The 12,683-nt window shown below is 58.8% G+C and overlaps 1 protein-coding gene across 1 annotated transcript in view; it reads right to left on the reverse strand.

The window, feature by feature from the left end:
• Nucleotides 1–1,569: 1,569 nt before the first annotated feature.
• FAM120B (family with sequence similarity 120 member B) overlaps nucleotides 1,570–12,683 on the reverse strand; it is a 32,245-nt gene continuing 21,131 nt past the window's right edge. The window contains exons 7-11 of the mRNA XM_081115477.1: nucleotides 10,947–11,153; nucleotides 9,675–9,783; nucleotides 8,062–8,154; nucleotides 5,289–5,337; nucleotides 1,570–2,540 (exon numbers count right to left, since the gene is read on the reverse strand). Coding sequence (XP_080971603.1) covers nucleotides 2,528–2,540; nucleotides 5,289–5,337; nucleotides 8,062–8,154; nucleotides 9,675–9,783; nucleotides 10,947–11,153 — 471 coding nt within the window. The 3' untranslated portion in view covers nucleotides 1,570–2,527. The remainder of the gene's footprint in view (nucleotides 2,541–5,288; nucleotides 5,338–8,061; nucleotides 8,155–9,674; nucleotides 9,784–10,946; nucleotides 11,154–12,683) is intronic.

The raw sequence follows: 12,683 nt of genomic DNA on the forward strand, positions 1-12,683 counted from the left end.
ATATACACATGGCGCGCACACACACACGGCACACACACACGGCACACACACACACACTCACACGGCAGAGATATATACACATGGCGCGCGCACACACTCACACGGCACACACACACTCACACGGCACACACACACACGGCAGAGATATATACACATGGTGCACACACTCACACGGCACACACACTCACACGGCATACACACGCGCGCACTCACTCACACGGCACACACACACACACGGGGCACACACACACACACGGGGCACACACACGCGCACACACGGCACACTCACACGGCACACACACACACGGCACACACACACACGCACACACACGCACGCACACACCCACACGGCACACACACACGCACACACACGCGGCACACACATGCACACACACACGACACACACACACACGACACACACACGCACCCACGCACACTCACACGGCACACACATGTGCACACTCACACGGCACACACACACGCACACTCACACGGCACACACGCACACAAGGCAGAGATATATACACATGGTGCACACACACACACACACACACACACACTCACTCACACGGCACAGGCTCGCTTCCTGCGGGGTCTCTTTTCCTCTGTGAGTTGGGAAACGACTTGCTTTCCTTCCTGAGCTGTGGCAGGTGCTGAAAGAGCTTGAAACTTTAAACCCAAACAGTTAAGATGAGAACCATGAGCGTGTAGCTCTCGGTTCTGAGCCGAGACACGGGAGGCTATGAGAGGCAGTCAGCTCTGACTCGGCACCTTCTCTTCCCTCAAGGACACACCCCGAGTCATTCTGGCTGCAGAGACCCAAGCAGCACAGACAAGGCCGCAGTCCCCAGAACCAGCCCCGCAGGAGCTGCTCCAAGTCGGCAGGCACGGGGTGCCTCCTGTGCGTGTGCCGTGTGTATAATCATGGATCAGCTGCCTCCTGCACGGGCGCCACACGGAGGCTCTGTGGGTTCAAGGGAGGGGCGCCCCCAGTGGGACTCCCTTCCCTACAGGGAGCTGGGCAGGAGGCTTCCGAGAAGGGCTGTGGTCGTGCCACAGGCAGGGTCTCCCAGCCTCCCTGTGCCCGCACCCCGTCATGCTGGCCCCCTCAGGCCACGTGTCCCTTCTGCAGTGGGGCTGCAGCCAGTCCCGTGCGATGGCCTGGACTTGACCCCGGCCGCGGCCAGCCTGCTGGGAGCCCCTGGGGCTGCGCAACAACACACCTGTGCCATGACCCGCCGTCATTTCACTCACAGGACGTTTCGAGAGAACGCCGTGCTGAGGAAGCTGTAGGCGTGAGGGTCTGATGTGTGTCTGACATTAAGTAACATTAGGACAGTAGCAAATCGACAGAAATCGCCACTATTTTCCTCTCAAGAGTGTACACATCTGGGAAACCTTCACGGAAGCAAACCCGCCAACTGGAGATGCCACCAGAGGCACAGAGCGGAGGAGGGGCGGCCCAGGCCACAGGTGACCCTGCCGGACCTCACTGCCACCCTCGTTCTTTTCGGATCTAGAACGTGAGCGAATGGCCCAAACGAAAACCAGAAGCAGCAAAGCCGGTCACACTTTCTCACTGTTTATATTTGGCAACGCACCAGACCTTCCTCACAGCACAGCAGGGAGACGCCAGACCCAGTCGGGCTGCTTGTGCCGGACAAAGCAGGGGACGCGTGGCCTCACGGGCCCTCGTGGCCACGAGCAAGGTCTGGGCAAAACGGTGGCCACAATCCAGGCATCTCCTTCCCCAGTGGAAACACGAACCTTGTGACCAATGGCATTTCTCTTTATTTAAAAATACATTTTTACTGATTTCAGAGGGAGAGGGAGAAACATCACCAATGGAGAGAGAATCATGGATCAGCTGCCTCCTGCACGCCCCACAGTGGGGACCGAGCCTACAACCCGGGCACGTGCTCTTGACCGGAACTGAACCCAGGATCCTTCCGTCCACAGGCCAATGCTCTGTCCACTGAGCCAAACCAGCTAAGGCGACTAACAGCATTTCTGACAAATCTGAGCAAGGAATCCAGCAGAGTGCTGTGTGTGCCCCAACCAGGACGAGGGCCCTTAGCCAGGGCCTGGGCCGCCTCTGAGATGAGCCACTGTGGAGCAGCAGCTCTAACCTCAGTGCGAGCCCGAGGCCGCTGGCGGGAGACACTCCTATCTGTGGCCTGTGGCTGCAGGTTTCCCTCCAGGCTGGTCAGACCAGCAGCTGTAACGACTGCCCTGCAACCACCCCCGTGGCATCTCACACATACAACCACCCTCATCAAAGGCAAGCCGTGTGGGGTGAGGCTGCGGGGATCCACGTGCCAGCAGGCCGTCCACCCGAGTTCCCGAGTTCCCCTCTGACCGCTGGCGGGGGAAGGAGCCGGAACAGCTTTGTCCCCGGTGCCGAGTGCTGGCAATGTGAGAACCTCGGTGCCCAATGGTCCCTAAGCAGGATGTGTCTGCTTCCTGTCGCATGTCCAAGTCTGAAGGGATCGTCTCCAGCTGAGAGGGCCTGGGGTCCGGCAGAAGGTCAGTTGGACCACCTGCAACACAGGGATTCATGGTGTGAGTGCCTGCACCTCAGCCAGCCTGGGGCAGTGAGGCCACACCTCCCCGCGGCCCCTGGGGGGCAAGTCCCCAAGGGAGGGGGGTGCCTGAGGAAGTGAGGGGACTGTCAGCTGCAGCTCCGACTGACATGGCCCAACCTAGGGTGTGTGTAGGGGTCTGTGTGTAGGGGTGTGTGGCTATATGTGTGTGTGTGGGGGGTATGTGTTGTGTGTGTAGCTGTGTGTGGGGGGGTGTGCACACAGCAGCTGACCTGTGGATCTGAACCCGAGGCTGGAGGAGGTCTCCCAGGAGCACCCACTGCCTGACTGGCAGGAGCTGCAGTCTCCCGCCTTCAGATCCCCTTCCCAAATGCCATGCTTCACGTGTCCAGCCGTGTCCACCTGGCCTGGCCTCACTCACCAGGTGCTCTCAGGGCTGCGACACGTGGCCCGTGCTCCGTGCCGCCCCGGCCTTGGGGACTCTCCTGCCAGTGTTTCCTGGGAGAGTCTCTCCTCGCTCTGCGACAGCGTGTCTGCGTGAGGGCAGCACGCGCCCCCCGCTCAGTCCTTCCTCGCCTTTCTCGGGTTCAACCACTGCCCCGTCTCCGAGTGGGTTTTCCTGGCTGCTGAGACCTGTCTTTGAGCCCAAGTGGATTTTTCATTCCAGCACCACCTCTTTTTGGTTCTATTTCTGTGAAAAAGGCCACTGGAATTTTGATAGGAATGTGACTAAATCAGTGGATTGCTTTGGGCAGCATGGGCACTTTAACAATATTAATTCTTCCTACCAGGAGCATGAGATATCTTCTCACTTACAGGTGTCGTCTTCCGTTTCTTTAATCAGTGTTTTGTAGTTTTCAGCACACAGATCTTTCACCTCCTCAGTAACATTTACTTCTAAGTATTTTATTCTTTTGGATGCTATTGTAAATAGGACTGTTTTTCTTAGTTTCTTTTTTGAGAGTCTTTTGTTCGTGTATAGAAACGCAATTGGTGTTTGTATGTTGGTTTTGTATCCTGCAACTTTACTGAATTCATTTAGTAGTTCTGACAGTTTTGGGGGGCGTCCTTAGGATTTTCTACATGTGAGGTCATGTCATCTGCAAACAGAGACATTTCCTCTCCTTGCACTGTGAATGCCTTTTGTTTATTTTTACTGCCCAATTGCTCTGGTTAGAATTTCCAGAACAATGGCGACTAGAACTGGTGAGAGCTGGCACCCGTCTTACTCCTTGGAGGACGTTTCCCACCTTTCCATGTTGAACATGACGCTCTAGCTGTGGCCTCTGCACATCACTTGCTTTATTTATTTATTTTCAGTCCTCACCTCCACTGGGGAGAGACCAAACACTGGAAACGAGTGCAGAGACGCCCCCACCGCCCCTCGGCCAACAGCTACGCTTGCTGACGGCACAGACAGCTCCCTGACCCGCGAGACCTGAGCTGTGAGGAAGGAAGAGGATCATCCTGGGGCCGACCAACATCTAGGGGCCGAGAGCTTACTTCAAAGTGCACAAATGGGCAGCAAAAAGACACTTTGAGGCAGCAGAAACAAAAGGAACAAAACGTTAGGATTTAGACAGAAAACACCCCTGAGAGAAATGAAAAGGGGGTATTTCCAAACCTGGGAAATCAGGTTGTAGGTCCTACCAGACATGCCTGAAGAGCAGCCAGATCTGCTAACATCCGTACAAAGGAGCCGCAGGAAGCGAGGCTACTTCACACGTCAGAAACACAGACGCATGACACCCTGGAGACGGCACCCACGTCTGGGAAATGCCAGGTCGGGGTTCAGGACAAGACAGGCCGGGGCTCCACGCCCTGAGCTGCCTGCAGGGCTCTTGCTTGGAGGAGGGCAGCCGGGGCGGGGGGTGGGGGGGGGGCCGTGCAGGAGTCCTTCTGGGAGCTGGGGGTCAGTCAGGCAGTCACCCCTCCCCCAGGTTTAGGCCACGGCTGCTGCGAAGGGCCTGGCTTTCAACTTCTAGTCGTTACCAAGGCTCCAGGTCACCGGGCTCAGCATGCCACCTCTGGGGTTTCCTGGAAAGCCTGTCAGCGGGGACTGCTTGGGACTCGGCTCCTTTTAAATGTCTTGAATGCTAAGAGCTCTCCAGGGCCCAACGACCAAGAGCAGCAGACACCCCGATCAGGCTCCTGACACTCACTGCGCCCTCCTCTCCAAGAGGGAACCCCTGCTGGAGGCCTGCAGCCTGGGCCGAGACCAGCCCGTCGGCACACGCCCGACAGCACACACTCCCAGTGAAGTGAAGGGAGGAAGCGAGGACCCAAGCAGACAGTTGGGAGCGTGACCTGTGAGGACTGTGGTCAGAATCTGAGAGAGGACACAGGTCCAGGGGTGCTGGGATGGGAGGGAGCGACACCTCTGAGCACCAGCCCACAGGCTCCCCACGGGCCTGCGGAGGAGCTGGGCAGATGCCCTCCCTCCCTGCAGAAAGCGAGGCCTGGACCCCGAGCCCGTCCCCTCCAGGCAGAACAGCCATGGCTCCGATGACAAGGAAGGTGCTGCCGGGGTTTCAAGTCCAGACTCGCCATCTGTTCTCACCAACCTTTTTCTAGAGAAAAAAGACTTTTCTGGAAACCAAGTTAGCTGAGGGAGGGGCCTGTCCGCAGGTCCTGACACCTGGCTCCCTTTCACGTCTGGCCCCTGGCGTGGCCTATGCTGTGGCAGTGTCTCTCACGTCGGTGTCTGGTGGACAGCGCACTCTGAGGACGGAAGGGGCGACTTACCCAGAGGAGGAGCCCCTTCTCCACGGGTCCGGCTCCTGCTGTCTGCTTCCTGCACAGACAGGAAACCGTAGTGAGAATGGAATCTGTCTAAGGTGCACACGGGAGAAACCACCATCTCTAAGCAGGCGCCAGGCAATGCGAGGGCGTCTGGGGCTCGGCTCGGCTCCCCTGGGCCCGCCTGGCACTGGACTTTCGCCCACACTGACTCCATGATGGCGATGGAGGCAGCCTCGCGTGGAAAGTGAGCGTCAGCGCCGCTCTCAACACCAGGCACCCCCCCGCTCCCCCGCACTGGAGCTTCCCAGGGAGATGCCCACGGGAACATCCTGCCGAGTCCAGGGAAGATAGCACGGAGCTCTTTCTACAGCAGGGCCCAGGGTGCCCGTCTGGTGCGGCTGCCCACCTGCCTTTCCCCGACACGGCAGCCACAGGTGATCCGTCCCACACTCAACAATTCATGCTTTTCCCACACAATCTGCCAGGCTCCTGAGGTGATGACGCCCCAGGAGGGCCAGGGGTCTTTGTTGCTCTCGCCTCTCCAAAGTGTGAGGTTCTGGGCTGGGGCCTGGCCCCGCCCTTGTTATCCCAGGGGGATCAGAGGCAGTTTTACAGCCGCCTCCCTCAGAAGCACCCAGAGAATGACAACCTGAAGAAATCCCAAGCCAATTGGTAGCTGCTGGCTGTGGAATTTCACACCTCATCCCTCACACCAGCAAGGAGGTTAAAAGGTCCTGGAGCTTTGATGCCCGCACCTCCCTGTCCCCTCCCTGCCCTCTCCGCCCTGCAGAGCTTCCCAGGCAGGAGGAGCCCTGGGACTTCCCGTGTGGCCAAAAGGAGACAAAACCCAGCAAAAACGTGCTGGCCGAGTAAAGAAGTAATCCAATCACGGCGATTAAAACTGAAAAACTGGATTACCCAACCTGAAAAAAAAATGTCCTGGTCACAATACGAGACTGTGTGTGCACACAAAACACTTTTCACATAGAAACCCCTAAAGTTAGAAAACATATGGGCACTGCCACATGCAGTGAGCAATACAACCCCCTGTATGTGCCACCTGGGTGTCCGCTTGCACCCCGCACACTGCCTGCAGCCACGGTCTCCCCAGGCCAGCACCCAGCCTCACACTCGGCCAGGGAAGGACACACGACAGAGCTGGCCCAGCTCTGCTGGAGTTGGACTCCTCGTGCCCAGCGGCAGGTACCCAGATCCTATGACACGCACACGGCACCCGCAGAAGGTTGGCACTGAACACAGTGGGAGCTAAGAGCGGGGGCTGAAGGAGTGTGGCAAGGACAGACGGCTTTCCCCAGGTGATGGTGCCGTGGGCAGGCTGGGTGCTCATGCATGGCCTCTCTGTGCGGGCAGTGATGGCCAGGGTGACCAGGCCAGCACCACGGTCAGGTTGCTTTACTGATTTTTTAAAACATGGCTTCATCCTGGCTATTTCAGTACAACTAACATTGTTTGTTTTTTAATAGAAAAAACTCTACTGAGCCCTTGCTGGTGTGGCTCAGTGGACAGAGCGTCGGCCTGCAGACTGAAGGGACTCAGGTTCAATTCCTGGTAAAGGGCACATGCCTTGGTTGCAGGCTCCATCCCCAGTAGGAGGCGTGCAGAAGGCAGCCGATCTATGATTCTCTCTCATCATTGATGTTTCTCTCCCTCTCTCTCTCTCCCCCTTCTCTGAAATCAATAAAAATATATTAAAAAAAAAAACTCTACTGAAACAGTTCAGCTTCTACCTATGAAGGGAAAAGCCAGGAAGCTAACCGTGAAAACACCTCGGGAAAGACCTGGAGGGCATGGTCACTGTGCTTGCGGCACCCACACGGTCCTCTGGGCGCAGGATGCCGCCCGCGCAGCACAGGCTGAGGCTGTCTCCGTGGAAACCCCGACTGCCTGGGGAGGGGGTGGAATGCCTCTTATTCTGAGAGGCTGCATACACAGGGGCCTGGAGGCACCTCCGCCTGGCCTGGGCCACGTGCAAACTGTTCACACTCAAGTTTTATTTTTCAATCACAGCTGACGTTGAATGGGCTGTTTTCATTCCTAAGTGTTTCTTTTCCATCATGAAAGAGCAGAACCAGAGAACCACAGCGTGCCCCAGGCTGGGCACCGAAGGAAGCTGGGCGAACTCAAGGGGGCACAGATGCTGCACAAGTATGCATAGGAACCCCGTGCCCAGAGGTGGTGTCCACGCGAACGCATGGCCTGCCCACTCCAGGCCCATCCTCGCCTGCAGCCCTCTCCACCCGGACCTGGCATTATCTCGTCCTCCCTGACTTCCTAAGGCCCAGAGGAGAGGGAAATGACAGCCCCAGCCAGGGTCACTGTGGCTGCCTCACCTGGCCACGTGTGGGGGACACGGAGCGGAAGATGGAGAAGAGGTGGGTTCTGAGGGACGGATGTGGCCCCTGACTCCAGACTGGCCAGCCCGGGTCTCCCGTCACGCGCTCGGGCTCTGCTGTCCTGGGCAAGCAGGTGCATTGAGCCTCAGCCAGAGGCCCAGGGCCTGGGCTGCCCGACACCTTCCCTGCAAGGTGACGAGGTCTGCAGGTCTGGGGCCCTGACCAGGTGAATGACGGGTACAAAACTGACCAGGAACAGACAGACCAGCTTGTGCAGGTGAGGACCTACCCCTGCCTCACTGTGCAGTGCGCAGGGCTCTTGTGTGCCCACCTACCGCTCCCTGGCAAGCACACCTGTCTCTGACGCAGGCACTGACACTGTGGGCGGCACTGACCGAGCCGTGCGGGCAGTGCCCTCTTACCTGGGCCCTGCTCTCTCCAGTGCTGTCCTTGGTCTGACCGGCTGTTTCCGAAGCTCGTCCTATGGGCGCCAGATCCCGGTCTTCCCCGCCTCCCTGTGGGGACACCAGGACATGAGCAGGCACCAATGCCTGACCCATGACACGCCACGTGCAGGCCTGGAGCAGGGGCAGCAGTGTCCAACTTCTGTGTCTTTACAATCGAAGGGAGAGCCCGTGAAAACGCAGATGGGGGGCCCTGTGCCAGTGCTGGGGGGACGGAGGCCTGTGGTTGGACGTGTGCCCCGGGGCCTGTGCTAGTGATGGGAGCAGACGGAGGGCACGCGCCCATGAGGACCTGCATCTGTGAGGACCAGTGCAGGGCCTCAGTCGCCAGACCCAATGCTCCAGACACACATCCTCACCTACCCCCCCTCCTCCCCCAGCTCCTCGCCATCTGTCCCGACCAGACTTTAACACGGGAGGTCTGACGAGGCCCGACGTACGTGTTAGAAATGTGGGGTTTCACAAGGACCCACAGAAGGAAGGTGCCTGCTAGCATGACTAGGCTCTGCACACGCAGAGGCTCCCCTAGCGGCCACCTCACTGGGCAGAGCCCTGCATCCCGGGACACCCGAGGGCAGCCTGCCTGTGCTGGTAGGAGAAGGCTCACCCGGGAGAGTAGGGTGAGGTCAGAGCTGCCCCCTGCCCCGACCCGTCCTCGCTGCCCTCAGTCCCTTTACTCCCCAGGCTCTGCCCTGCATCAGATCCCACAGGGCACCTGGTAGGAGCTGGACGTGCCCCCAGGTGCTGTCCTGACCTCGTAACACAATGGTTCTAGGAAGGATGTGTGCAAGGCTGTGCCAAGCAGAACAAGGACCGCCCACTGGGGAGGAGGCTGCGGTGGGCTCTTATCCACCGAGAAAGAAGGGGCTGCTCTAGCCACAGGCGTGGATGCTGACGAAACGAGGCCACGAAATCACTGAGATCTGCTGACGAACAAGAGGCCCATCCACTGGTAGACACAGAGCGGCCAGAGGGTGCTCTGCCTCCTCCCGTATCGGTCAGTGAGGGCACACAAGCTAGAGCTCTCCACCGCTGCTGGCGGAGGTGACACTGACCCAAAATCCAATTACCTGCTCATCTATAATTCCGTAAAAACTATCGTACTCTACCCTACGGAAAAGACCAGCTACAAGTACGATGTATAATGAGAAATGAAAGCAACCTCCGAGCTGAGGTGGGGAGCTAAGTGGGCGGAGCCAGCTCTGCCGCTGGCCGGTGCTGAGGGGACACCAGCCGCAGAGAACAGCACAGAGATGGGAGCACAGGCACCGCAAAACGCGGGACGGTCCACAGCCACCGACAGCTGCGTGATTCAAGTTACTGTTTCCTGTTTAACTGTCTTCTCTGCATCTGCTTTTGCTGCGTGACGCTCCGTGTGGGGAAGTATAAACTCGTGTCAAGCACACGCCGCCCAGCAGGGCCTGTGCCCCAGACCCCAGAAGGGCTCCCACCCAAAGCAGCTCTGAGTCACGAATTCACCAAGGAACCCTCCGACATGCTCTTTCCTAATGGAACCGAAGTCAAAGCCATGCCTCAGCCCAGCCTTCCTCCTGAGACCTGCGGCGACCCACCTGAGTGGAGTGGCTGCCAGAGCTGCCGGCTGGCGATGCGCCGGTCCTCCCGCAGGCAGGCCTTGCACACCACGGACTTCAGCTGGTGGAACTGGGTGAGCCGCGCCCTCTGCAAACAGACCAGCGTCAGACACGCGGGCTGGGGACACTGCAGGACGTCCCTTGGCCTCTGACCTGGCCGCTCTCCCGAGTCCCAACAGTAACCAGCAGTGATGTCTTCTCTTCTGCAGGTCAGACACACCCTAAACACCTTCACGTCCCGTTGTGATACCTGGGTCACCCACCAGAAGCTGACCTCAAAGTCTGTCCGCCGAAGTGGTACGACTGCACATGTGCGAGCAGCTGACGGAGGAATGAACCCGTCTCCCAGCCCACTTCATGAACACCCCATCCTGCCGCCTGTTCTAAGCCAGAGGCTGTGCACTCAGCCACTCTGCACGGGGTCGAGATGCTAGAGAGCAGACAGACCCATGGTGCAGACTCGCAGCTCCGCCCCTCGTCCCTGCTGCGGTAACCAGCCCCGTGGGAGCAATATCTTCCCTCGTGATCCTGCTCCTGTCGTCCACACTTGACATTCTGGCGGCTTCTAACTTCTGAACTTAAATTCCCGGGACACCCCGCCATGCGTGAGACACGACCATGGGAGCTCCGAGTCTCCTCCCTGCCAGGCGCATGCGAGCCTGGCCGAGCCTCGTAGGAGACCTTCCAGGAATCACATGCTTTGCACTCATGAGGCCGGACTGCAGCCTGCGCCCCAACCTCCCCTCCAGCCTCAGAATCTTTCCAGGTAGTAAGGGGCCACGACTCCTGCCTGGCATCCACAGAGGCACCTCTGCAGGAAACATCTGTTCTCGCATGAAAGGGGGGCGGAGGTAAGCGCCTGAGAGTTAAACAGGCGCGGCCCAGCTCTGCCACCTCAGGACGGGAGGGGCAGTACCAGCACCTCAGGGATGCTTTTAATTCTGCTTCCCAGGAAGGCTTGCTTTCGCCACTGTACACGAGGGGGGACCCAGCGGGAGCTGCGGGCGCACGTCCCGCCCCCCCCCCCCCCCCAGACGTCTGGGGTCCTAGGCCAGGAGACGTGACGGAAACTGGACGCTCTAGCTCCTGAGTGCCAGGTAGTGTGTATGCGGCTCTGGGCCTGCGCTGGGGTCTCTGTGCCCGCCCTCATATGAGGGGCGTGAGGACACAGCACTGACCTCCCTGTGCCAGGCGACGGACTTGGGAGTTTCACGAGCCACTGGCCCAGCCTGTGGGACAACCGGAACTCACGTTCTGCTCCACGAGGGCCTCCACCGTGTACCCCTTCTCGGTCTGCAGGTACTTCTCGTGAAACAGCTTCCCGTCAAAGATGTTCCAAGGCATGAGGTCACTCGTGCTCCAGGGGAAGCCGCACGCGCTGTTGACCAGCAGCAGCATGGTCAGGCCGCGGACCAGGAGGGAGCCCAGTTGCACGGCTCTGGGGTCCACGCGATCGAGCTGTGGAGATCAGACCACAGAGGAGGTGACACGCAGCCCACCTGGGGACAGACCCGAGCCTGTGCTCACAACACAACCGCACCACTCAGGACCGAGGCTCGGAGGCAGGGGCCTGTGGAAGAGCCCACACACCCACGTCACACGCCCGCCCGCCCAGATGCCCTGTGAGCGGCCCCTTCCCCCGCAAAGCTGAGCCTCGGGCAAGCTCTGGAGTGCACTCTGCGCCCAGAGCCTCATGTAGGTGCCGACGGGTCCCTGTGATGGAAACGGGACCCTCGGTTGTTCGAACCACGAGTGTGATTACTAAAAACACCATTTTAAATAAATACTTATCACTGAGGACACAATGGCTTACAGGGTTGAGGGGCTGACAACTTTTACAATTAAGACGACCTTCCCAACACAAAGTATCTTGTTGCTGGCGAGTCTCCCTGATGGGAAACATCCTGACTGCCCTGAGACAGAGCTAACCTGCCACCGGGGGGACCTGCTGGGTGACAGCCTTCGCCTCCCTCTGGCCTGTGTGGCACACAGGTCACCGCCACCCAGCAGGCGTCCATGGTTCTGGCCGTGTGCACGTCTGCTCAGCCGCCGAGGAACTCAAGTTCAGCAGCTGCCCCCTGGACGTCACTGCCTGTCTAATTCAGTCACAAAACCAGAATAAGTCAGGAGTGTGACGCTTTATCCCCTTTGTAAGTAAGGTTTCACTTCACTGACCGACATAAAAAATACCTGATCTTGGGAAATTCACCATAAGCTGGGATTACCGGGCGCTCTAAGGATGAGTAAAGGCATCTGCTGTCCAGGACTGCTTTCCAAATTGTCCTAAAACCATGGCCTGCTGATGTCCTCTAAAGCCTGTTCAAGGTCAAGCTCCCTCCCTGCTGAAGAGGGAGATGGGCTCCGCAAGCCGGGTAACCCGGGGCGGGCGGGGCCACCTGTGCCCAGGCCCTCTGGCCTCAGCAGCTCTCCACAGGCAGGCTCCTATCAAGGGGGAGATGACACTGGTTTTTAAACTGGAAAGTTTGTTCTTGAGAAACAACGAACCTAAGTGACAGACAGTGTTTGCTCTTAGAGATCTTCAGTGAACATAAAGCCTCGGTGAGTCAACAGCAAGCGACCTGACCAGGCGGCACCCGTCTGCTCTGGCACAGGAAGCAGCGCCGGGCAGCCTTCAGAGCCACCACCTTACCCCCTGCGGCAGAACCACAGCCCCCGCCACACGGTGTTCCCGCTGCAGGCTTCTCGCTGCCCCAGGAGTCCCAAGTGGGAAAGGGATGCACGATCTGGTCTCGGGCAGGTGTCAGGGCTGCAGAGAACGTGGGCCCAGCTCTGCCACCTCGGGACGGGAGGGGCAGCACCAGCACCTCCGATTCCTAGCATGGCTTTCCTCTGTACAAGGTGGGACCTAGCAGAGGCGGTAGGCACACTGGGCGTGGTAGACAGGCAGGCACCGGGCCTGGCCCTCGGCTGTCCTCCAGCTCTACACCGGCCACACCACCAGCAGCAGCGCTGCGCTCACCCCAGAAC

This window comes from Myotis nattereri (assembly GCF_964212035.1).
Source record: "Myotis nattereri genome assembly, contig: HAP1_SCAFFOLD_96, whole genome shotgun sequence".
NCBI classification, from domain to species: Eukaryota; Metazoa; Chordata; class Mammalia; order Chiroptera; family Vespertilionidae; genus Myotis; species Myotis nattereri.